We start from the raw sequence: 27,485 nt of genomic DNA, 5'->3' as shown, positions 1-27,485 counted from the left end.
AGATGGGATGGTCACCTCCAACTCAGCTTTTTACCTTTATGTTTAGGTGAGGAATTTGTCATACCTGTTCATGAACTCCTGCACTGCTGGACAGAATAACTTGAAAATTGGATGAATGAATGAATGAATGAATGGATGTTATCGCTAAAAACACCACTTCCCCCCTGCCCTCTTGTGTTTGCGTGTTCGTAACACGGGTTCTCTGTGCGGCCCTCAGTTGGCAGCCGGTGATTAACTACATTGACAGCAATTTTGAAGACTTTCTCAACGCAGAGTCTCGGGTCAACCGTCGCCAGGTGCTCGATTGTCGTGTGCATTGCTGTCTCTACTTCATCGCACCTTCTGGTCACGGGTGAGCTTGCATGCAGTCCAGGTAACTTACCTGAAATGCAAGGGTCATGTTGCACATTTGTGCTGCTCCAACGAAGGCCATACATAGTTATTGATTTTTATAGGATAGTTAATATGGAATTCTCACCTATTTTATGTGTTGTATATCAAGGTTAATATCCGCGGTTGTGTAACGTTCTCCATTCTCTCAAACAGGAGATCAGGTCGACGTGTTTGAGCAGCAGGAGCAACCAGCTTAGCAATGGTTTCGAAATGTGTTTGTATATTTTGTTGATGCACATTCTCGGTTCCTTTTCTGAGGAACCAACTTATTTTCATCTTATTTTCTGTTATTCACGCGTACCTCCGATAAGAGCGAGCCCAGCCACAAGCTCCAGACTTTGAATTTAATTTTACCATTTCCAGTGTTACCTTCCAACAAACTGGCGTCGGTGGCCTCGCTGTATTCTACCACCTCCTCCTGGCCTGGCACCCTCTGCCCTCTCTTGTCTGTCCCTACCATATTTATCCAGGGCCTACACGGTCTGCTAGTAACCCTGTTCTTGTTAAACTCCCAAAATCCAGGCTCACCGCTCACCTCCACTCATTTGCTTCTCTCTTCTCTCACCTGTGGAACCACCTTCCCCAGTCTGTTCAGTCTCATTCTTCCCTCCAGGGCTTCAAGTCACCTGTTCACCACAACCCCCATCCATATTCATGATCTCCTCTACCCCATTCCCAAACACTCCACTTTTCCAGGGTCATCTATTCACCACTACCTCCATCCATATTCATGATCTCATCTACCCCATTCCCAAACACTCCACTTTTCCAGGGTCATCTGTTCACCACTACCTCCATCCATATTCATGATCTCGTCTACCCCATTCCCAAACACTCCACTTTTCCAGGGTCATCTATTCACCACTACCTCCATCCATATTCATGATCTCGTCTACCCCATTCCCAAACACTCCACTTTTCCAGGGTCATCTGTTCACCACAACCCCCATCCATATTCATGATCTCCTCTACCCCAATTCCAAAACACTCCACTTTTCCAGGGTCATCTGTTCACCACAACCCCCATCCATATTCATGATCTTGTCTACCCCATTCCCTTTTTTTCCTCCCTGTTCCTCACCTCTTCTCCTTCGTTAGTTGTCAGTTGGTTTGTTCCATTTCTGTTTCATCCCCACATTCTCTTTCCTCTTCTTTCTCACACCGGCAAAGACCGGCAAATCAGAAGGAAATCGGTGGAAACTGTTGTTTTATCCTTCGAAGCTGGTTGGACTAAAATCTGAAGACTGGCTCGCAATTTCAGAAAGCTAGACCTCGGAATAACGCCTCCGACTGTTCAAACTTTTGATTTTGAATTGATTGGAGAGAAAAGGTATGCGAAGCACATCTCCATGCAAAACGATGAAAACTGGTTACCTGTAAGCTTCTTCACCTCACATGTAGAGGTATATGCTGCCCAGGCTTAAGAGTGCTCACCACTTGTCATTTGATGCAGATGCTGGGCCTCCTCGATTCGATCTACCCCGGAAACGATAGACCACGTTAAATTGGATCAGCGTATCCGATGCTCGGATGGCTCACCATCTGCCAAAACGGGAAATCGGGAGGGAGCGGGAAGATTGGAACAATCCACGCATAAACAAACCAATGCCATGTTTTTGGCTGCTAAACTGTACTTAGGTTTACTAGTTTCTATTCGCTAGTCCATACGCAAGGAGATGCATCGTCAAGTCAAACAACCTTGGAAAGGACGAGACAAAGCTGGGTCCGCGAAGAGCGGTTGAACGAAAAGCTACCGGAGCTTAACGATAACCGGTATTTAAAACACAGATTGGTCCAAATCTTGTAAATATTTTGGTATTTGGAACTTGCGTCCGCCACCGAATGTGGGTATGTTTCACCCCGTTCTGTCTGTCTGTCTGTCTGTGAGCAGGATAGCTCAACGTTTTGCACGGATTCGGACGACATTTGATGGACGGGTTGGGCACATGACACGGACGAATTGTTTAGATTTTGGTGAAGATCCGGATCCGGATACGAGAAATTTTAGTGATTTTTCACCATTGAGAGATTAGGCCAACACGATATATAGCACGATATGTCAAAGTTGTGGACGGATTGTCATCGCACTTGGTCGACGAGTTGGTTCGGTGAAGATAACGAGCCGATTCGATTTCGGTTCAGGTACGGATGCAGATCCGGCCTATCGGTGGGCTACAAAACGTGACCTGTTCAGCCTGGCAGTCGAGGTATGCTCTGGACCGAGTGCCGTTCTCGTTCCCTAATTAAATAATTTTGGTGCAGCTCCTATGTTTTTCTTCCTGTGAACTTTGTAAACAATTTTTGAATGATCAAAGTACTTTCCTTTAAAATGTCCGGGTGGGGGAGTCTTTTTAGATTTGGCTCTGGTCTCTGTGAACAAGTTTGAGAAATCAGACTCTTGGGCCCCCCAGGGCCATCTTCCTGGGTAAGGAATGCCACGGGTGGTGAAAGGGCATGGGAATGTCGGCACAGCCTCGCACTAACCCGGACAATGATGGGAAAACGTTATTTCAAACTCGAATACGGTACAACAGGAAGCGACATCCAAGAGGGTTGGAGCTCTAGACGAGGAAGGAGCTCTCCACACGAGCTCCACACGAGGAAGGGAGGGGGAGGTTGGAGCTCTACACGAGGAAGTCTGTGGTTCTTTAATAAACTGCGGCTATTTATTTGTTGAATTCCAAAGGACAAGGCCTGAGACTTGACCTTGCCATCACTTTTTTGCCTTTGTTATGCTTTTCCATAACTTACAGCAGGATTTTCCTGCATGGCATCATGTTGATGTTCTGGAGTCGTAGTTCGTGTCCTCCACTGAACACGCATCTCTCACTTCTAACCGTTTGACAAAGCGTTTGTTTGTAGTTGTTGTATGTTTACACAGAAACGTTTATAATTTGCTCAATCCAGAGAGAGAGCGAAATCGGATTTGTTCACAACGACAACTGCACTCGGTAGGGCGCAAACCTTCGCCAGGCTAACCACCTTGTTTTGTATCTCGCTGATGGGCCGGATCTGTATCCGGGCCTGAACCAAAAGATGTTCTTATCACCTACCCAACTCGTCCACCAGGTTTTGTCCGAAAACGTCCAACTTTTTGAAACATCCCCCCGTGTTCATGTCCGTCTCGTCTGTGTTCACTTCGAGGTAACACACCTACGTCGTATTAACACACGAGTGTTCCGAAATGGGACGTCACGGCGTTTCACAATAATCGAGCACGTTACTGTACGTTTCAAAACACTTCAGCGTGCACGTTGCTTTTTCCTTTTCTGTTCAGCTGTTTCATTTGCCACCTTCTTCCTTGCTGCCCAGGTGTGTGTGATTTGTCATCCGCTTTGTGCCCCTCCCACTCAGTTCTTCCGTTGATTGTTTGTCTTGTGGCTTTGCACCCACGGATGGATGGGTTTTGCCACCTTTTTGGTCCCAATTTCCCCTCTCCCCTCCTCCACATGTTCCGCTTTCAAAAAGAATGCGAAATCTTCATTTGCGGAATCGTGTGTTCAAGATTTTTCAATCATTTTTTCCTCTTCTCTGCATGAGCAGTCGTGCGTCGTTGATGTTGTGAGGCTCGGGTGTAGTAAATCACTGTACTGATTACCAGGTGTGGTTACCAGGTGTGCTATCTTGGGAAGAATTGGGGGTGCTTACCAGGTGCGCGATCTCGGGTGGAAGTAAACATGATTAAATTGGAAACTTTTGATCTACTTTTGCAAATTACTCTTCATTTTGCTAACACTTTGCTTGTTACCTTTTCCTGCTGCAGACCTGTGAGAAAAGTAACGTTGTTAGAGAAAGATGGACAGGGACAAGGACTGTCTGAATTCCAAATCATCGAGTGATTCCATATTCAGATTTGTGATAATTGTGACGTCACACATACCACATATATATATATACATACATACACACTGGGCTACTGTCCTGGCAATACAATTACCACCTTGTAGCCTATTATTTGTTTTTCTTTCCTCTTTCTCTGCCTACCCTTCAACATCACAGATTGCTCTCTGTAGCACGTATCCGTCTCTCCTTAGAACAGTGAGAAGTTCTTCGTCAAACTCGACACATTCTCTGCAATCAAACAACATTGCTTTGGCACGGTAATTCTCAACAACTGTGCTTCGGCCTATCCTCCCCTCTTTCCTCACGCTGGTCTCCTGCCTTCATCTTGGAAAGTTGCGAACGGCACTCCTATTCACAAAAATGGTTCCAAGTCTGATCCACTCAACTACAGACTAGTCGGCCTTCTCCCCGTCATAAGCAAAGTCATGGAATCCATCACTGCCGCAGAACTCAGACATTAGCTCATGTCCATCTTTAAAATCTCTAGTCCTCAGTTTGGTTTCTGCGCTGTCTGTCCTAGCTGCAGGGACATTTTCTTCTTTTAATCCATCAATGGGTGCATGGAGTCTTGAGCAGGGCATCGGGTGCCTCTCTGGCAGGCCCTGGAGCCTCCAATGGCGTCTAGCACCCGGACTTGCATTCCAACCGATCTCTAATGGTATTTGGGGAGAAGGGGGGCTCTTCCCATCAATGGTTATAATATTGTCTTTGCGAACTTGGAACACGGGACATACGGCTGCTCTCAATTGCGGCCTTTCTGCTTTGCTGTTTTAGAACGAACCTTCGCTCTTTGTCACCATCAATTACCTCTTTGCTTCCCTGCAAAACCCCCCTTAATATTTTGCTGACTATTCCACCATTTCATAACGGTAAACTTCCGACAGCAGAATGCTGCAGTTCCCTCCCTGCAGAACCAAAGAACCACCTTCAGAGGCCATTTTCCCTGCAGAGCGGGGGTTGGCCTTTTTTCGGGCTCCATGGTCCCCTTTTTTTGAAGCAATGTTTTATGGCCGGATTCCCTTCCTGCCGCCAACCCTGTTGGTCGCCTCTTGCGACACACAGGGAATTACTAGTGAACTGGTATTCAATTTGCCGACCTCGGAAGGATGACAGGCTGAGTCAATCCCCCTGGTGTTAATTCAGCGATCGACCGGGATTCGAACCCAGGATCCTAGGATCCCAAGCCGCACCCGAACTGCTAAACCACCAACACCAGGCTCATAGTTCCCTCTCTGCAGATCGATAATAAACACGTTCTTTGGCAGCTTGCTGGAACATGTCTTTCAACGCAGGAAAATCTCATTCTCTCACTTTGTCCCTTTACAAGGATCTGCTTTCGTACCACCCAGGTTGCTTATTTGACCAATCTCTGTAAGAGGTGCAGTCCCTGGAGCTCTTGTGCCTCACAATGTTACAGCCCGGCTTGGGCGGACCACGACCCCCAAGCTGGCCTCCTAGCTAATGCTGGCCGATATCTGATATTCTCCACAAAGTCTATTCTGATTCACTCAAATTCAAATGTGATGTAGAAGGCCTTCATCCAAAGTATCATGGAGCATGAGTCCCCACTCTGGGTTGGTTCAGCTGCTTTCCATCGTGCTGTCCCCACCCTGGGTTGGTGCAGCTGCTTTCCATCGTGCTACCCTGGAAGCCATCAAGTCCGAGTCTCTCTGGGCTTTGTTTAGAGTGTTCATCTTGTGCTCAAATGGCCAATAAGTCATCCCGGGCAGACAACTCAAACGTTTATTTGTGCTTTAACCTTCCATGACCAGCCAACCTGGCAGGGACCATGTACTATGTTTACAAGGTCTAGGCCAAGGAGGTGCCCAGCAAGGCTACTATGGCTAACATCATGTTTAGCCACTTGTCCTCACACTTACCTATTGAACAAGAACTAACCAAGCTGGCCTGGCCGGCCTGATAACCTTACCTGGCTTGATCCTGCTTGGCCATTTGGAGCAATATGTACATGCATACGTGTTATTGGCATCACTCAGCAGGACACCGAGTTTGGTTCTTGCCCACTACAGCCATGTTTACGCACTCTCAGTGTTCTAGTCTATCACTTCCGGCCTCACTCCTTCCGCCCTCTCGATCCCTGTGTCCTCCCCGAGCCTGTCACAGGTTGCACATGTTGTAGGTCGTTACGAAGTGTGATATTCATCTTGGAATTGGGGGTGGTTACCATGTTTGGTATTCGGCTTAGAATTGATGGTGGTTACCAGGTGTGCGGTCTCGGGTAGAATTGGGGGTGGTTACCAGGTGTGCGATCTTGGGTAGAATTGGGGGTGGTTACCCGGTGTGCGATCAAGGGTAGAATTGGGGGTGGTTCCCAGGTGTGTGATCTCGGGTAGAATTGGGGGTGGTTACCCGGTGTGTGATCAAGGGTAGAATTGGGGGTGGTTACCAGGTGTGCGATCTAGAGTTGAATTGGGGGTGGTTACCATGTTTGGTATTCGGCTTAGAATTGGTGGTGGTTACCAGGTGTGCGATCTTGGGTAGAATTGGGGGTGGTTACCCGGTGTGCGATCAAGGGTAGAATTGGGGGTGGTTACCAGATGTGCGATCTTCGGTAGAATTAGGGGTGGTTACCAGGTGTGTGATCTAGAGTAGAATTGGGGGTGGTTACCAGGTTTGGTATTCGGCTTAGAATTGGGGGTGGTTACCAGGAGTGCGATATAGGGTAGAATTAGGGGTGGTTACCAGGTGTGCGATCTAGGGTAGAATTGGGGGTGGTTACCAGGTTTAGTATTCGGTTTAGAATTGGGGTGGTTACCAGGTGTGCGATCTCGGGTAGAATTGGGGGTGGTTACTTGGTTTGTTATTCGGCTTAGAATTGGGGGTGGTTACCAGGTTTTGTATTCAGCTTAGAATTGGGGGTGGTTACCAGGTGTGGGATCTTGGGTAGAATTGGGGGTGGTTACCAGGTGTGGGATCTTGGGTAGAATTGGGGGTGGTTACCAGGTTTGGGTAGAATTGGGGTTAGTTACCAGGTGTGTGATCTGGGGTAGAATTGGGGGTGGTTACCAGGTTTGGGATCTTGGGTAGAATTGGTGGTGGTTACCAGGTGTGGGATCTTGGGTAGAATTGGGGGTGGTTACCAGGTGTGGGATCGTGGGTATAATTGGGGGTGGTTACCAGGTTTGGTATTCAGCTTAGAATTGGCGGTGGTTACCAGGTTTGGTATTCAGCTTAGAATTGGGGGTGGTTACCAGGTTTGGTATTCAGCTTAGAATTGGGGGTGGTTACCAGGTTTGGTATTCAGCTTAGAATTGGGGGTGGTTACCAGGTTTGGTATTCAGCTTAGAATTGGGGGTGGTTACCAGGTGTGTGATCTCGGGTAGAATTGTGGGTAGTGTGGGATGTCCACACCCAGTAAGCATCCCAATTCTAATCTGGAAGCTCACTTCCTTGCTTTAATTAGTACATTGTCTTGTCCGTGAAACAACTCTTTCTCCCACTTCCACTCCCGATTCTTCTTCTCCCATTGACCCTTTGCCACCCGTTTCCTTTCTCCCACTCATCTATTCATTTGTAATGTGTTTGTATTCCTGTTTCGTTTTGATCCTCCGTCAGTGTGTGAACCTGCTGCCCTCTGTCGTTTAGCTCCTCGAATGAACGGAGATGTCTGTATACAAACAAGGGTTACCAGTATGGTCACGTGTAGTTTTCTTATTGGCATTTCAGCTCATTACTGTTCCGTTGTCTGTTGTTTAGTTGGGATCCAAACCCACCTCGGAAACTTCCGTCTCGACCAACTGATTTGGTCTTTTTCTTCTGGAGTTCTGCTTCTTTTGATGGCATTGTGAATCCTGATCCCAGTTGATATCTATCAAAGCGAATGCATATTGGGCTAGGATTCCATTAGGAATCTGACCCTCTGTTTGAATCATTCCCAGGTGCAGATGTGTCGCTGCAGCAGTGCTCCTGCACATTTGGCCAAGAATCTGGTATTTGACTGCCATACTTATTCGCACAATGAGGGTGCCTTTGGAGTCTCCAATCATTCCATAACAAGGCTCAGTTTTTTTTTTATGTATACAGAATCGAGGCTCGTGAAAGAGCTAACATTGATCACACAAACAAATCAAACAGACAAACAAAATATATAACAAGAGGGAGCGGTAGACAAGATGGGGAGAGAAGGGGAAGCACACAAACACAACATTTGAGAGCAGGGACATCGGGAGATGTGTGGGAGGGAGAGGGCTTGGGGGGAGGAGGCGTGGGAAGGGGGAGGGAGGTGGGAGAAGTATAAAACGCAAGGACACCAAGGACTTCCAGGAAAGAAGTTGGTATTTCAAAAAAATGGATTTGGGGTGAAATTAGCGGAGGTCGAAAAGATCAAGGTTTTGAATGGGGGAAGATAAGAGATGGTGGTGAATAGCTGTTTTAAAGACCTGGAGGGAGGAGTGGGATTGAAGAGAGTGGGGGAGTTTGTTCCAGAGGCGGGAGAAAAGAGGAGTGAAGGTGAGCAGAGAGTCTTGATTTTGGCAGTTTAACCAAAAGAGGGTTGCAGGCAGATCTTGTGCTACCTGTAGGAATATTTTGGGGACAGAGCCCAGAGAGAGCTGGGGGAGCAAGGCCGGAGAGGAGTTGGTAGAAGACGGAAAGACCACCAACCTGCCTGCTGTGAGTGAGTGAAAGGCCCTCGGAGTTCGCTTCATCGTGGGAGATTCCAATGATTCTGAACGCTTTGGTTTCGACAGCGTGAAGACGAGCTCGGTGTAAGGCAGGAGCACCAGCCCAGAGAGGAGAGCAGTATTCCATTGAGCTGCGGATGAAAGCCTTGTATGTGGTGAGGAGCTTAGGTGTGGCAAGGTGCAGACTTCGCACGACCTAGGATGCCCAGTCGGTGACTGGCTTTGGAGGCCAGATTTGAAATGTGGTTTTCCCAGGAAAGATCATGGCAGATAGTGAGACCCAAGAGCTTGAGTGACAGAACTTCTTGGAGAGGATTATTCAGAAAGTAGATGGGAGGGTTTTCCAGTCGGTCTTTTCGGAGAGACATCGCAAGAGTGTGAGATTTGTCAGGATTGAAAGACATGTTCCACTTGTTTGCCCAGTCTGTGATTTTGTCCAGGTCTGCAGAGTGAGGAGGCTGCAGACTGCCGATCTGAGGGATGAGGAATGGAGCGGCAGAGAGTAGAGTCATCAGCAAAGAGATAGAGAGGATTTTCAAGAGAGCCAGAGAGATCATTGATGAAGACCAGAAAAAGCACAGGGCCCAGAACACTGCCTTGGGGAACTCCAGCCTGAACAGGAAGAGGAGATGAGAGAAATCCATTCAGGGCCACACGTTGACTACGACTAGAGAGGAAGTCCGCAAGCCATGCGTGGAGATTTCCATGGATACCATAGGAGGAGAGTTTGGTGAGCAGAGCGGGGTGCCAGACCGTATCGAAGGCACGTGATATGTCAAGGGAGACAGCTCTGATTTCCTGTTTGGCATTGAGGACCTCCATCCATTGTTGAGAAAGCAGAAGCAACATGTCCAGAGTAGAGTGTCCAGGTCTGAAACCAAATTGATGATCAGAGATCAAGCCATTGGAGAAGAGGAAAGATTTCATATCTGAAGCAATGATGGATTCCATGACTTTGCTGATAATTGGGAGAAGGCTGATTGGTCTGTAGTTGCTAGGATCTGTTTTTGCACCTTTTTGTGTAAAGCGGTGATGTTGGCTGATTTCCAAGCAGATGGCAGTTGACCTTGAGAATGGTGGCAGATGACCAGTGCGCACGCTTTTGATTTTTCTTATCTATACGTCACCTTGGCTGCCACGTGCAGGTACGGCCTTTATTTCCAACGTAGCCACACCACCCTCCACATGACCAACCGCAGGCAGTTCAAAGTTTGCCAAGAATTAAAAGATTCTTCAAACCAGGTGCAGCCGCTCCGGTACTTGCTGCATTCCACGTCTCTTCAAGGGGAACTATTTTCCCATGTTGTCATTTTCACCTTCTTCTGTAAACACCATTCGCAGCCGTCTCCCGTTTTACCCTCTGTCGCTCTTTTAAAATCGTTCTTTGTGTGGTGAAAGTAGTTTTCTCAGAAAGAAAAAGGACCAAACGGAATCGTCGTTTTACATCAGTTTCCAGATTGCCTTTATTGGCCAAAATATGTGAAGAATTTGCAGATGGTTGTGGAAAGACCCCCCCCCCGCCCCCCCCATATCCAAACACTCCTGATCCCTGCCATTCCTGTTAATATGGGGTGGAATGTTCCTGCCATGGGAACCACGGAGAGGTCTCCTTCTCTTCCGGATGATCCAAAAGACTGGATGGCGACTCGCTGACAAGTTCCTGTTGTGCATTCATTAATTTATTTAATTTTGTTCGTTTAGTGATTTCATTTATTACATTCACTTTGGGAAAACTAACCGATCCTTGTGATGGCCAAATGACCAAATAGTGGCCAAATAAAGCCACCACAACATTTTCGAGGTCACAATGCTTCGTTCACTCAACGTAAAATGATGATGATCTCGGTTAATGGAATCGAATGCGTCTTGCTTTGGGTCCATCGAATGGCACATCCAAATACGATGCCGCCCTCCCCCCCCCCCCCACCCTCCCGGTATGCCCACAGCGGTATGCCCACGCATTTTACCCGAAAATCCACCCTCCGACCATGTACGAAGTACACTTGAGTGCAAAATTGATCTTCGTCATGGGGAGACGTCTTCAGCTGCACCTCATTTTCTCTCCTATCGGCATTTATTTGTTGAATCCAAAATCCACGGTTACTTTCAGAGCTTTCATCGGAATTTATGCTGAGGAAGAACAGTTTGTTTAGTCTCTTTCCTAAATGTCTCTGCGGAGTATTTTTGTCCCCCCCACCTCTGCGGAGTGCTGGAAAGTTTTCACAATTATGAGATCATTGAATCACTTGGTTTGCATCATCATCATCATCAGCCTGGTCCTTGTGTTAACTGTTAAGGTGGCTGACTTAAGACTTTAGTGTCTTTAGTTTGAGCCCGTGTCGTTAAATAACACCAGGTGGGTTGACTCAGCCTGTCATCTTTCCAGGGTCCGTAAAATGAGTTCCAGCAGGACTGATAATGGGGGTATTGCATCAGCGGCACTGCCGCACTCCACTAGATGATGCAGCCAAGCACCCACGGGCTGCATACGGACCAATCATCCTCATCAGGATCATCCTCATCAGGATCATTCTCATCAGGATCATCATCAAGATCGTCCTCATCAGGATCATCATTAGGATCATCAGGATCATCATCATCAGGATCATCATCAGGATCATCCTCATCAGGATCATCATCATCAGGATCATCATCATCAGGATCATCCTCATCAGGATCGTCCTCATCAGGATCATCATCAAGATCGTCCTCATCAGGATCAATGTCATCAGGATCGTCCTCATCAGGATCAATGTCATCAGGATCGTCATCAGGATCGTCCTCATCAGGATCATCATCATCAGGATCGTCCTCATCAGGATCATCATCAAGATCGTCCTCATCAGCATCGTCCTCATCAGGATCAATGTCATCAGGATCGTCCTCATCAGGATCGTCCTCATCAGGATCGTCCTCATCAGGATCGTCCTCATCAGGATCATCATCGAGATCGTCCTCATCAGGATCGTCCTCATCAGGATCGACCTCATCAGGATCATCCTCAAGATCATCCTCATCAGGATCATCATCAGGATCGTCCTCATTAGGATCGTCCTCATCAGGATCGTCCTCATCAAGATCATCCTCATCAGGATCGTCCTCATCAGGATCGTCCTCATCAGGATCAATGTCATCAGGATCGTCCTCATCAGGATCATCATCAGGATCATCGTCCTCAGGATCATCATCAAGATCGTCCTCATCAGGATCATCATCAGGATCGTCCTCATCAGGATCGTCCTCATCAGGATCAATGTCATCAGGATCGTCCTCATCAGCCGTTTTTGTGCCACTGCTGGATGAAGGCCTCGACATGATTACACCAGATCCCTCAGTCTCTCACTCTCTTATACCAATTACCTCATCCCTCCATCTTTCATGTGGTCTGCCTTGGTGTCCTTTACCACGACCGATCCAGGGTGTTACTCCATTTGTCCATCTGTTATCCACTCTTCCACAAACGTAACTAGCCCGCTGTCATCTCCTCGTTTTGATCGTCGCTAACATATCCCAGACTGGTATTCTAACCCAATCATTACTTTTCTCATCTTTGTAATACGTATTTCGGATGCTTCTGTCGATGCCTCCCTGAGGCATTGCCTTGTTTTTCCTTTCCAGTTTTATTCTCAGGGTCCAGTTTTCCTACCCATAGATCATTATTTAATGATGGTGCGAAGCTTTTATGAACTTTTGGTTTTGAACATTTCGACAAATCGCTCTTTAAGACGTCACTGTACTTGTCTAGAGCTTGCCAACCAAACTTCTTCTTCTTCTTTATTAATTCTCAGTGAAATCTTTGGCCTAAGTTTATTCATCCACTTCTTCATTCATGGTAAATTGTCATATTTAGAGGTGAAAGAAAAACAAAAAACTTCACGAGCCTCGATCTTGTATACAACAACAACAACAACAACAACAACAACAACAAAAAAAGTAAAAATCTTCTTTTTTGGCCAGGGAGGAGATTTTTGCCCAAGTCTTTCACGAATCCGCTGGCCCAGCCTGATGTTTGACGAAGAAGGTTACATCAGGGATTTGTAATTTGTTCAGGTTGCCGGTGATAATTGGCCTACTCTTCACAAAAGACACCGTTCGTGGGATCTTTAACATCCGCCAACTAATGCCGACAGACGGGACGCCCAGTTTAACGTCCATCCGAGGGACGGCACACACATTGATGAATCACCCTCCATGTGAAACACCCAGTGACAGTTTTTGTTTTTTTTGTATACTGAATCGAGGCTCGTGAAAGAGCTAACATTTATTTCACAAACAAATCAACCAGACAAACAAAATATACAAAAAGAGGGAGCGGAAGACAAGATGGGGAGAGAAGGGGAAGCACACAACCACAACATTTGAGAGCAGGGAGAAGTGTGGGAGGGAGAGGGCTTGGGGGAGGAGGCGTGGGAAGGGGGGGGGGGGGGAGGGGATTCAAACCCAAGTTAGGCAGCTACCTGTCTCACCTCAGACACACCTGATGTTAGACAGCTACCTCTAGGGTATCCTTCCAGGCAAATGTAAAAATGTAATTAATTTTTTGACCGAGAAACAATCTGTTCCATCCAATCAGAGCCTTTCTTCATCAAATACCAAGCGTTTTGAGTTGATATTGAAGAATGCCCCCAAAACGGGCCGAGTGTTGCTGAAAGCTCTTGATAAAACAATTTGGCTCACCCCAGACTCCAATAATCCGAGTGATTTTAATATTGGGCAGGTTACTGCATGAAGTGCTTGATTTTGGTAAAAGACTCCCGCGATGAAGCTAACTCCGAGGGCCTCTCACTCACTCACTCACCGCAGGCAGGTTGGTGGTCTTCCCGTCTTCTACCGACTCCTCTCCGGCCTTGCTCCCCCAGCTCTCTCTGGGCTCTGTCCCTCAAATATCCCTACAGGTCGCACAAGATCTGCCAACAACCCTCTGATGGTTAAACTGCCGAAATCTCGGCTCTCTGCTCACCTTCACTCTTTCATTCCTCTTTTCTCCCGCCTCTGGAACAAACTCCCACACTCCCTTCAATCCCACTCCTCCCTCCAGGTCTTTAAAACAGCTGTTCACCACCATCTCTTATCTTCCCCCATCCAAAACCTTGATCTTTTCTACCCCCGTTAAAACACCCTAAATCCGCCTCTTTCAATCCCCAAATTCCTTCCTGAAATTCCTGGTGGTGTTCATTTGTTTTATACCATGTGCCCCTCCCTCCTCCCCAAGCCCTCCCCCTTCCACAGAACCACCGACGTCCCTGTTCTCTCCTGTTGTTGTGCTTGTGTGCAAGTAAGCTGCTCTCTCTCTCCCCCTCTTGTCTCCCGCTCCCTTCATTGTATGTTTTATGTGTCTGTGCATGAAAACATGCACAATGTTGTTGTTGTTGGACTTCCGGGTTCGGTTGCGAGAGGACGCTGGCGTTGCATATTCGCCGCTTCTCCGACTGGATGGATGTACAGGGTCTGCTTCTACCTTTCTGACCTGACATCTCACACCTGTCCTGCCTTTTCACACCCGCACGTGCCGCGTGTTCTCCGGCTGGATAACGGAATCTGCTTTTGATGGTACGGAATACGGAATTCGAAAGGCCCGCTCCCGTTGATTGTGGCCGTGGCCTTGTTTGCCGGTGGCCTTGTGGCCTTGTTTGCCGCTGTGGTCTTGATTAGCGGCTGCAGTCGTTTGCCGCTGCGTTTGCCGCTGCGTTTGCCGCTTTGCCTCCTCGACCTTGGCCTCGTACTCGTCCCTTCGCTCCTGCCTGGCATGGCTCTGAAGTACTCCGCCGCAAGGCTTCTTCTGCTCAATACCCGCTCCACCCCATCATGCATCTCTGCCATCAAATCAAATGGACTCCTCCGACGACCCAGGTACATTCACCGTGGCTCCGGTCGCAAGTTTGTTTATTTGCAATCAGGTCACTCCATCCCCGTCCTCTGGTCGGCTCAGCGCACTCTCACTCTTCGTCCCAGCGCACCTGGTCACAGCAACCCACACGATCGCACCTCTTGCCTACGAACCCTGGCTAAATCACCTGAATTCATCCCTGCTGTTCAAAACAACATCAAGCTCACCCTGTTCAACACCCGGTCCCTCAACAATAAATGCCTCATCCTGAACGAATACATCCTGGATAACAAACTGGACTTTCTCTGTCTCACCGAAACCTGGCAACAACCTCTGGACTACTACACACTCAACCTCACCACACCCAATGGATATTCCTACGTCAATAAACCACGCTCGGAGGGCCGAGGTGGTGGAATTGCCGTTATCCACCGTCAAGACATCAAGACCAACCTCATCTCCATCTCATCTGCTCCATCATTTGAACACCTGGCTTTAAAACTCTCTGGTCACACGCAGTCAGTCATGGCTGTCGTCTACCGCCCTCCCAAACCACACCCATCATTCCTGTCTGACTTCTCCTACTTTCTGACCCAGCTATGTTCCCTCTCCCCCTCAATCCTCCTCCTTGGTGATTTCAATATCCACATGGACTCCACTGACTCCACAATAACCACTGACTTCACTGATTTACTCACCTGCTTTAACCTCACTCAACATGTCGACTTTCCTACCCATATCCGTGGTCACATTTTGGACCTTGTCTGCTCCACTGGATTAAATTTGCACCATCTCTATGGCTCCGACCTCACCCTCTCTGACCACTTAGCCATCACTCTGACCATCAACATCCCCGCCCCAACACCAAGGCATTATCGCACAATCAACTTCCGTAAGCTAAACGCTCTTTCACCTACCTCATTCTCATCCACCCTCTCTGAAAAAATGTCCACTTCTCCCTTCATTGACCTCCACACCCCTTCCGACCTCACTGACTACTACAACCACACTCTCTCCTCCTGCCTTGACCAGCTTGCGCCTGTAAAAACCAAAACAGTTTCTTTCACCCATTCTGCTCCCTGGTTTACCCCTGTACTCCACCTGATGAAAACTCGTGCTCGCCAACTTGAAAGACTCCGCAATAAAACGGGTCTCACAGTTCACTCCCAAGCCTACAAGGACCACATACAACACTACAAAGATGCCCTCTCCCGCGCCCGCTCTGCCTACTACTCTCAAATTATCCACTCTGGCTCCGGAAACCCAAAAGCACTCTTCTCGACAATAAACAAACTCCTCCGCCCCCTGAACACCACCACCCAGTCATTCACAGTAGACAACTGCATCTCCTTCCTCTCTTTCTTCCAACGCAAAATTGACAACATCTACAACAGCTTGACCACCGCCGCACCCGCTCCCCCTCCAACCACCTGCCCCCCCTTGTCCTGCCATCCCCTGTCTCGGTTCTCCCCAATCTCTCCTACTGACCTCTCTGAACTCCTCATAGGAATGAAAACTGCCACCTGCACTCTTGACCCCATCCCCTCCAGCTTTGTCAAAGCCTCCCTCCCTGCTCTCTCTCCACTTATCATTGCAACAATAAACTCCTCCCTGTCTACAGGCATCGTCCCACCTTCCCTCAAAATTGCTGCTGTTACCCCCATTCTAAAAAAACCTGGTCTAAACCCTGACACCGTAAACAACTTCAGACCCATCTCCAACCTACCCTTTCTGTCAAAAGTTTTGGAACGCGCTGTAGCCACTCAACTCAAACATCATCTCTCTGCCAATAACTTGTATGAAACATTCCAATCCGGATTCCGCTCCAACCACAGTACTGAAACTGCTCTCCTCAAAATCACCAACGACCTTCTCCTCTCCTCTGACGCTGGCAACCTCAACATTCTCGTCCTCCTCGACCTCAGCGCTGCCTTTGACACCATCGATCACACTATCCTCCTCACCCGACTTGAATCCACCTTTAACGTCACCGGCACTGCCCTCTCTTGGATTAAATCATACCTCTCTGACAGATGCCAGTTCATCTCCATCAATAACTGCAAATCCCCCACTGCTCCCCTCCCCCAAGGTGTCCCCCAAGGTTCAGTTCTTGGCCCCCTCCTCTTCATCCTTTACCTGTCCCCGCTCGGTCACTTAATCCGCCGTCATGGTCTCCAATTCCACTGCTTCGCCGATGACATCCAGCTTTTCATCTCCACCAAGTCCGTCTCCACCGACACCCACTCTATCCTGACAAACTGCATCACTGAAATAAAATCCTGGCTTCAAATCAACTTCCTCAAGCTTAACTGTGATAAATCTGAAATAATCATCATTGGCCCAAAAACGCTCACAAAATCCACCCATAACTTTGCCCTCAACATCGACGGTATCCCAGTATCCACCTCCCCTCACATCCGGAATCTTGGCGTCATCTTTGACCAAACCCTTTCCTTCGACAAATACACTAAACAGATCACAAAGTCAGCCTTCTTTCACCTGAAAAACATTGCCCGTCTCCGCTCATCCCTCTCCTCCACGGCTGCAGAAACCCTCATCCACGCCTTCATCACCTCCCGTCTGGACTACTGCAATAGCCTCCTCTATGGTTCACCCTCAAAAATCACCAATAAACTCCAATACATTCAGAACTCCGCTGCCCGTCTACTCACTCATTCCCGGACCCGTGACCACATCACCCCCGTCCTTTACAAGCTTCACTGGCTCCCCATCCCCCAGAGAATCCAGTACAAAATCCTCCTCTTGACATACAAAGCCCTCCATAACCTGGCCCCATCCTACCTGGCTGACCTCCTCTCCAGACACACTCCCACCCGCAACCTCCGCTCTGCTGGTACCAACCTCCTGACCCCCTCCATCCGGACCAAATTCAGATCCTGGGGGGACAGGGCCTTCTCCATCGCTGCTCCCACCCTCTGGAACTCACTACCTCACACCATCAGAGACTCCTCCTCACTCACCACATTCAAAACATCACTAAAGACCCACCTGTTCAGCACTGCATTCAACATTCAACCCACAGCATTTAACCCCTGACTATCTCTTCTCCTTCTCCCTCCTTTTGCTTTAAATATTTCCCTATTGATTCTTGTCTTGTCTTTTTGATTCTTGTCTTATATATATGCCGTATATCGCTGCTGTTTGTTTTCTTGATTCTTGTCTTTTTGCAATTGTTGTTTTCATGTATTGTTATGCATTATGTTTTCCACTCTGTCAAAGCGCCTTTGGGCTTCTGGAAAAGCGCTATACAAAATAAATGAATTATTATTATTATTAATGTGTCAGCTCTTAAAGCTCAAAACAAACTTCTTCTTCTTTAACAGCTCAAAAAAAAAAAGAAGAGAGACTTCGGGAATCTTTACCATTCAGCAGGGACCATCTGGATCCTCTCGGACAATGTTCCGATTGCACCACTGTGTGTAATGGAGGGGTCAGGGGTGGGGGAGGGCGTAAATTATTTTCAGCTTTTTTGTCTAAAATATGTACAGTATGTGGCCTCCAATGAGAGCATAACTTCCAAGGATATGAAAACTGATCATTTCTGAGCCACCGTGTGTCGCTTGTCGCATCATTGGCTCGGCGAGTCCTGTGCTAATCGTACATGATGGACTCTCGCATCAGCTTTGGAGCAAGGTAATATTTTGATTGCAAATATGACCCTGTCTACACTCTTCATCTTCAGTTCCCACCGACTCTCTCCCTTCCAACAGCCTGAAACCCCTGGACATTGAATTCATGAAACGTTTGCACGAGAAGGTGAACATTATCCCTCTGGTCGCCAAGGCGGACACGCTTACGCCGGAGGAGTGCCAGTTCTTCAAGAAGCAGGTGAGCGTTTCGAAATGATTGTTGATAAATCACTGTTCCTGGTAGTATATAGAACTTTTGAGTCGTTACGACTGCTCCACCATTATGACTCCATGAAAAAAAACATGAAGCCTTTCCGTCACATTCCCACCAGAAATGTCTCGCATCTTCGGGCTGCGTCAAACCGGATGAGAAAGGAAATCCGATGTCGATGACGATTCAAAAATGAAGGGACTGCCAACTAATATATAGTGACCCAGCAGGCAAGTTTCAGAGAGGGTGAAAAAATTAATAAATAATTAAATATATATTTAATTCACGAGCCTTAGGGTAGTCTTACCTGCTGAGTAGCTGGCATCGCTGGTGGGGCTTTCATTTAAAAAAATCTTCCGAATTACAACCATTATTTTTGTGAACTTGACGTTATGAACCCGGCTGTTCCTGCAGTGTTTAATTGAACAGCACGGGCTTCATTTGTTGGGCAAAAAAGGACATTACAAGCATCTCCTGTTCTGGCTTTGATTCTCATTGGATTAATCTTTCTGTAATGGGGCAAACATGGATGTCACTGAACTCCAAAATTTACATTTGACAGTTATTTTGCCGACGTAGAGATTCCAAACGCAATACTGGTCGTAAGTGGCCAACCAAGGCCAGCAGATGAGCACATACGTTAACATCACTCCACTCTACATACTCCAGCATGTACTCCGGCGCCTGCTCCAATAAACCGATATGCCCTGGCACTGGTACGGTACATGAACCGTGGACTATTGCCCACCAAAGGATGGCAAAGAAGGGTACTCGAGGGCGGAGAAGGGTACTCGAGGGCGGAGAAGGGTACTCGAGGGCGGAGAAGGGTACTCGAGGGCGGAGAAGGGTACTCGAGGGCGGAGAAGGGTACTCGAGGGCGGAGAAGGGTACTCGAGGGCGGAGAAGGGTACTCGAGGGCTGAGAAGGGTGGAGAAGGGCACTCGAGGGCGGAGGGCGGAGAAGGGCACTCGAGGGCGGAGGGCGGAGAAGGGCACTCGAGGGCACTCGAGGGCGGAGAAGGGCACTCGAGGGCGGAGAAGGGCACTCGAGGGCGGAGGGCGGAGAAGGGCACTCGAGGGCGGTGAAGGGCACTCGAGGGCGGAGGGCGGAGAAGGGCACTCGAGGGCAGAGGGCGGAGAAGGGCACTCGAAGGCGGAGGGCGGAGAAGGGCACTCGAGGACGGGGGGGGGGCGGAGAAGGGCACTCGAGGGCGGGGGGCGGAGAAGGGTACTCGAGGGCGGGGGGGGGGCGAGAAGGGTACTCGAGGGTGGGGGGGGGGCGAGAAGGGTACTCGAGGGCGGGGGGGGGGGGCCGAGAAGGGTACTCGAGGGCGAAGGCCAAAAAGGGTACTTGAGGGCGGCGGGCCGGGGTGCCCATTCGTATCAGAGGAGATGTACAAGTGAGCTTTGAACGATGTATTCATTTATTGTCCTGTCTCAAACATCATGTGTACTTCATTGATCCCACAGTCCGTAATTTTTTTTCATATGAGGTCGTCCTTTGAGTTGGTTGGTCTAATTTGGTGTCGTTCCAATTCCAATCCCTGCCTTCTTTTCCACAGGATTGATCTTACCTGTTCTCTCGCTCTCTCTCTCCCTGAAAGAGCTGCCTTGAGCAACATCAGTGTCACCTGAAAGTATCATTGAGCTTTAGAGTTTAGACCTTTAGAAAAAGTCCTTTTTTAGTTTCTTCATCCGTCATTTTAATGAGATTTTCCCTACAAATAATCGCTGCTGTTTCATATCGATTTATCTGCAAATAAACCCGAGTTTTTTTTGTTTGTTTGTTTGTTTTTTTGGCCAATTTTTCTCCATTGATACCAAAGTGGGCTTTTAAAAACTTTTCCAACCACATGTGCTGTTTGTTTTTCTCCATTGACCTCAGGCTACTGGTGGAGAGTGTACAGGTATTACTTGATGGCAAGGACGTTAGGTGACGGACGTCTGTGTACTTTATCATGGTTTTTACAAGGACATTCGGAGACGAACACTGTTTACGGGATTTGAACCTGGGATCAAAACAACACGAGCTGCTTGTTCAGATGGGAACATCAAACAGGCCAACTCAATCCATCTTGTCCACCCCTTGCATTCTCCCCTACCCCTCATCATTACCTGCATCCCTTCTTTGTCCGTCTTCATTTACCTTCTCCCTCCAGCCTGCTTTTGGCATAGCCCTTTCTCCTGTTGTTCCCTTTATATTGCGTCCGGGTCTGTTCTGTGTCCTGGCTCTTCCACGAGTCTAGACCATTTATGTAAAAAATAAAAATAAAAATGTTTCTTCCCAAATAGCAACAAAGTTCTAAGAAGTTTCACTCACTGCCATCTCTCGTCTTCTTCATACCTACTCGCGTTCATTCCTTCCTTTACTCACTCGTTTGTCGATCTTGCATCTGCAAAAATATTGTTTACTAGCTAAAGTACCTGGTGTTGCCCAGGGTTGCCCAGGGTTTCCTCGGGATCTTTTGTTTCCTCGGGATCTTTTTGGATCCTCGGGGTCTTTTGTGGCCGCAGGGTCTTTTGGGTCTTCAGTGTCTTTTGGGTCCTCTAGGTCTTTTGGGTCCTCTGGATCTTTGGGGTCCTTCGGTCTTTTCGGTCCTCTGGGTCTTTGGGGTATTTAAAGGTATTTGGGGTATTTTGAGTGTTCGGGGTAATTTGGTTATTTGGGGTCTCGTGTGTCCTCAGGGTCTATAAGGGTCTTCAGGGTCTTTTCAGTGTTTTGGATTGTTTGGGTCTTTGGGGTCTTTAATGGTATTCAAGGTATTTTGGGTGTTCGGGGTCTTTTTGGGTATTTGGTGTATTTTGGGTCTTCGAGGTCATTTAGATCTTCAGTGTCTTTTCAGTCTTTGGGGTCCTTAAGGGTCTTTGGGGGGTGGGGGGGGGTATTTTGGGTATTTTGGATCTTTTGGATCTTTTGGATCTTTTGGGTCTTTTGGGTCTTTTGGGTCTTTGGGGTATTTTCGGTCTTCGGCCTATTTTGGGTGTTTGGGGTCCATTCAGTCTGTTCGGTCTTTTGGGCGTTCTGGGTCGGTTGGCCCTTCTGGGTCAGTTGGGCCTTCTGGATCAGTTGGGCCTTCTGGGTCGGTTGTTCCTTCTGGGTCGTTTGGGCCTTCTGGATCCTTGGGGTCATTTGTATCCTTGGGGTCTTTTGGATCTTCTGGGTCCTTGGAGTCTTTTAGGTCTTTTAACCAGGGGACACAGCAGTGTTAAAAGATTGCCCATTAAAACCCCACTAAAATCCCTCCTAAAACACTGCTCAAAGCCTTTAAAACCTACCCTTATGAAGGGGGACAGACGCACAAATACACTGTGTTTTATATGGTAGAAGATAGTGAGTTGTGGTAATGCCGGTTTGGGTTTATTTAAAATAGTGACTTATATTTCTTCACTCCTGTGACTATAGAGTGACTATAGAGGCGATGCCGGTAGGTCTTTGAAGGTAAAAGGGGTCTTCGGGGATCTTAGGGGTCTTATTATCTTTGGGGTCTTGAGGGTCTTCGAGGTCTTTGTGTCTTTGGGATCTTGCAGGTCTTCAATGTCTTAAAGGGTCTTTGGGGTCTTGAGGGTCTTTTGAGGTCTTAAAGGGTTTTTGGGGTCCAGAGGGGTCTAGGCGGTCTAATCTCTCAATCATGTAAAAAGAATGCAAAAATGGTTCTTGGGGGTCTTCTTCGTCTTTAAAGGCTGAGGTGGTGGATGAAAATACCCTTAGGACAATCCCCGGGTCAGACATGGTCAGTGTGCCAAATTTGGTGGTTGTCGGCTGAGAGGTCTTTTCAACAAACACAGACGGCTACGCACACAGGTGGCCACGCACACAGGCGGCCAGGCACACAGGCGGCCACGCACACAGGCGGCCAGGCACACAGGCGGCCAGGCACACAGGCGGCCAGGCACACAGGCGGCCACGCACACAGGCGGCCACGCACACAGGCGGCCACGCACACAGGCGGCCACGCACACAGACGGCCACGCGGGGCCAAAACGTTAACACCCAAAACGTCAGCTTATCCTTGCTTCCCATGGCGGCTAACGTACCTCGTTCAACGTTGATTTCATCCATTTTTCCAACCATAGTTTTGCTGTTCTCGATGAAATGAAATTGGAATATTTAATAAGTTATCGAGTTTTTCTTTTTTCTTTATTGTCATTGGGAAAGGTGTTGTAGAATGTTGCCTGCGTTCGAGTAATTGTTCATTTGCGCTGCTTCCTGGGTAATCCAGCTGCCATCCATCAGTAAATTGAGGACTCTTCCAGAGTTCTACCAGCTGTCATTGCTGTGACCTTTCCTTTCCTTCCCTTTCCTTTCCTTTCCTTTTTTTTTTTTTCTTAACACGACCCCTTCCCACTCCCCTGGTCTATTCCCTTTGTCTTCCATCTCTCAAGCTTCTCTACCTCCTTCTTTTTCTCCCTCTTACTCCCTCTCCCTATCTATCTGCATCCAACATTCCTCTTAAAATATTTAAACCTTACAAGGACTATTATCCCAAGTATTTTTCAGCACAAACTGACCTTGTGACACTCACGTGAACTTTCATACGATCAAACATTGAAACCCGGACCATACGGAGATGATGCCGACGACAGTTTGCCGTTTGTCCTTCCTGCCCTAGATATCCAAGGAGATCAAGGAGCATAAGATCAACATCTACGAATTTCCGGAGACTCATGACGACGAGGAAAACAAGATTCTCAGGAAAATAAAGGTGAGGATACGTTGGAGAGCATCGTCGTTTTTGCATCTTTTGCTTTCGTCGTATTTGGTTCACTTGTGCAGAGAACGAGATGTTTTAACCACTGATAAAATGGTTTTAACCACAAGTGATGATAATTCTTACCTCCAGTCAAGTACCTGATCAACTTTGAGATTTTCATTCCGAGCCTGGTTTGGATCCAAGGCTTGTGACCCTCGTTTTGGCAAGAAGGTCATAAACGAGATCGAGACCAATTTAAGTTGTTCTTTATGCTGTGGGACATTTTTGAACGGGTACAGGAATACCGAACGAATGAAATCGCGACAAACTTCATTGTTCTACCTGTCTTTAAGGGACATTTATGGAATATTCAGGGTAATTATGGGTGAACTTCGGAGGAAGAGTAATAGTTGCAGTAATTTGTTTGTTTGTTTGTTTCTTTGTGAACCTACTCCTCTGAGCTCCCAAGGCTAATCGGCATGAAACTGTATCGGCTAGCATCTTTTCCCACCCTGCATATAAATAGGGGTTTTAAAACAGTTATTTTCTCACAATTCATAACTTAAAACCATCCAAGCCGCCACCTATCGCCGTGATCTCCGAGGGTCGATCCACATGTCCAAATCTTTATAAAAAGCCCAATTTGTATTGGATTTCAACACAGATATCGATATAATTAGTTTGGTGAGCTCCGATCATCAAATATGTTATCATATGTGAAAAACAACTCTTCATTAAGATGTTACCATGATCGGGAAGTTCGGCAAAGGAGTCACGTGACCTCTCAAATGCGCTAATTATTCAAACAGCGAAAATATTACAAACACAACCTATACATCGTTTTAAAGGTAATTTTACTGCTCATCTAACTTCACTCTGAAGTGTGAAAAAATATATTGTAGAAAAAAGGACCCACGTGACGCCAACTACAAACTGCCACTTGACAACGGGTGAGGGAACCTCCAACATTACCTTATCATCCCAAGGTGAGTTGTTGTTTTGCTGCGTTTTTTGATCATACTGCTTTGAGCTCCCAAGGTTAATCACAACGAAACTTTCTACTGTCAGATTCTTAACCACGATGCAGCTGAATAGGGGTTTTATACCGTGACTGTGATAAGGTCATGTGGCCCGTTATTGTCTTGTTGCACTCCCGAGTTAATTTATTTATGAACCCGAGGTAATGTCTTTACTACACCTTCACTCCTTTACACACATTAGACCCTTTCCAGCCCTTACACCCCTTACACCCCTTTGACCCTTTACACCCCTTTGACCCTTTACACCCCTTTGACCCTTTACACCCCTTTGACCCTTTACACCCCTTTGACCCTTTACACCCCTTTGACCCTTTACACCCCTTTGACCCTTTACACCCCTTTGACCCTTTACACCCCTTTGACCCTTTACACCCCTTTGACCCTTTACACCCCTTTGACCCTTTACACCCCTTTGACCCTTTACACCCCTTTGACCCTTTACACCCCTTTGACCCTTTACACCCCTTTGACCCTTTACACCCCTTTGACCCTTTACACCCCTTTGACCCTTTACACCCCTTTGACCCTTTACACCCCTTTGACCCTTTACACCCCTTTGACCCTTTACACCCCATTGACCCTTTACACCCCTTAGACCCTTTACACCCATTAGCACATCTTTAGACCCCCTTTAACCCTTCACACCCCATAGACCCCTTTTAACCCTTTACACCCTTTACACCCCTTAGACCCTTTAAACCCCTTAGACTCCGTTCGACCCTTTACACCCCTTAGACCCCTTTAGACCCTATCATACCCATTTTGACCCTATCATACCCATTTTGACCCTATCATACCCATTTTGACCCTTTTGAGACGTATAAACGTTTTGACACTTTTCAGGCCTATTGACTTTTGAAGACACTTTGGCCAATTTAAGACCATTTGGATACTTTTGACGCCTTTTGCTCTTTCGTTCTTAGACACCTTCAGATCCCATTTGGCACTTTTAAGATCATTGATTCTTTCAACACCTCAGACCCCTTTATGACCCAAAAAAAACTTTAGACCCCTTCGATAATTGGAAAACATTTCCTCCCAAAATCGGTTTTGACGACCTTTTCTGTGCACTATTCGTGTCACATCAAAAGTTGTGATGATGAATCTAAACTGATATCTCAAAGTGAAACTGATGTTGAAACGTGAAACTACTGATCTATGGATCATCGAATGGGAAACCAGAATGAAATGCTGTGGGAAATTGCTGAAAGCAAAGCTATGGTGAATATATATATATATATATATATATATATATATATATATATATATATATGGAGAGAGAGAGAGACAGACAGACAGACAGACAGACACGGAGAGAGAGAGACAGAGACAGACACGGAGAGAAAGAGAGAGAGAGAGACAGAGACAGACAAGGAGAGAGAGAGAGAGAGACACGGAGCTGAAGAAACGAAGTGGAGAGGGATAGGTGCCTGGAGGTGGTCGGTTGGTATGGAAAGAATGTTGGTGATCTTCCGTCAGGCTGTAGGCCCAAAACATGCCTAAACCCGTTTCCCAGCTGAGCTTTCATAATACCACCTTCACTCCCGAGCAGTACTTCGGAGGTACAACAAGAATGGATTGGAAATCTTAGCTGATAGAATGGAACAAGGTTGGCGAGGTTACCAGTTGCACCCATTGCGACATTTGCTCACTGAATATTTACACTGAAGTCCCATTTCTATCAATACACACTCCAAAGGAAATTGCTCATTTCAAGTGAGACATTGGCGGGTACCTTTGCTAGTATGTTTATATATATATATATATATATATATTGTTATGGATCTCAGAGACGGCACTCCCCTTAGCAAGGGGGGGTTAATCCCCTTGGCCTGTTAAGCCGGCCGTCTCTGGTCCTGGTACTTGTAACGCTCTTTTGCGGGGTGGGATTGATCAGGGTTATTGGTCAAGGTGTTCTCCCGAATACCTTCACCAATCCCTTCGCAAAACAGGGAGACAAGTACCGCTCGAACCGCGGACAAGATGGTATTTGCCGAGCGGTTTAGCAATCCGCGGTCCGAGCCGTTATCAAGAGACTAAACCCTATTCCGAGCGTTGGCCAAATCGTGCCACAGGTACTCAATGGAAAGAAGGGACTAAAGCGATCGGGGAAGAATGAAACCAAAAGGGTAAGAAATAACAGACATTTATTAGTTATTTACAAAACCAAAGAAACCAAAGGAGAAACGAAAGCAATATACAGAAGAAGAAGAAGACACAGGGCAAGCCTTAAAACAGTCTTATATTACGACCCCAGACAAACATACACACTCACACGGGGATTGTAGCTGGTATGGTGGAAGGTCCAGGTGGATGGTCCAGGCGATGGGGTCCAGGCTCCGGTCCCGCGGGCGAAAACCCGGCAGGCAGCTTCGCACATATCGTTCAACCGCGAGCGGACCTTACGTATAGCGGGGGGACTGGGATGCTCCGTACATAATAAATGAATGGCTTTGCCAAACGCACCCTCTCCAAGGTTCTCTTATAATGCCTTTGCAATGAGCGCCACCGTAGAGTTCTTTCGCCACTGCCCTGTGCACGCGAGTCCTGTTCAAGAGCGCCGCCATATGGTTCTTGTGCCAGAGACGTCCCCCGTGCAGTTCTTCCAAAAGGAGCCTGTCGAAAGAAGTCCGTCCAAGGGCTCTTCGCGCGCTCTTTCATAACGCGAGCCAAGATCACTACGTGCTCCTCCGAAACCACGCCCACCACCGAGCTCATCTCAGCCCTGGTTGGCTCGCCGAAAGGGCCACGCCTCGGTCTCGGCGCTCCGCCCCCCTTCTGCTCCGGCTTGACCACGTGCGTAATGGCGGCGAACGCTGCTGGCAACGAAGTACCACAATTTGGAGAGGGAGAGCAAAATGGACGGAATGGGGCCTATCTTATTTGATTAATGCAACGCAGATTCAACTATTGGGAACAGGTCCTTAACTGAAACACATAATAATGAAATAACTACGAAGAGGGCCTATGGTTCGCTACGTGTTGTTCATGGACTAGCTAGGGTGCGATGTTTAACCAGCCAATTGAGGGGGATATTTACAGGGGAAACATTTATAAGGGATACATTTACTAAAATTTACGAGTGAAGGTTCTAAAAACCGTAACACTATATTGATATATATATATATATATATTGATATATATATATATATATATATATATATATATATATATATTGATATATATAT

General features: G+C 47.3%; 1 protein-coding gene across 4 annotated transcripts in view; it reads left to right on the top strand.

Moving 5' to 3' along the window:
• The window catches only part of SEPTIN7 (septin 7), a 158,693-nt gene that overhangs the window by 83,106 nt on the left and 48,102 nt on the right, over positions 1–27,485 (top strand). For all 4 annotated transcript variants that reach the window (XM_068108749.2, XM_068108751.2, XM_078772973.1 and 1 more), the window contains exons 5-7: positions 218–352; positions 18,438–18,555; positions 23,177–23,269. In XM_068108749.2, the coding sequence (XP_067964850.2) occupies positions 218–352; positions 18,438–18,555; positions 23,177–23,269 (346 nt within the window). The remainder of the gene's footprint in view (positions 1–217; positions 353–18,437; positions 18,556–23,176; positions 23,270–27,485) is intronic.

The sequence above is a fragment of the Myxine glutinosa genome, chromosome 2 (genome assembly GCF_964187855.1).
Source record: "Myxine glutinosa chromosome 2, kmMyxGlut1.1, whole genome shotgun sequence".
NCBI lineage: Eukaryota > Metazoa > Chordata > Myxini > Myxiniformes > Myxinidae > Myxine > Myxine glutinosa.
Note: the sequence above shows the minus strand (reverse complement) of the source record. Positions and strands in the feature narration are given on the sequence as shown.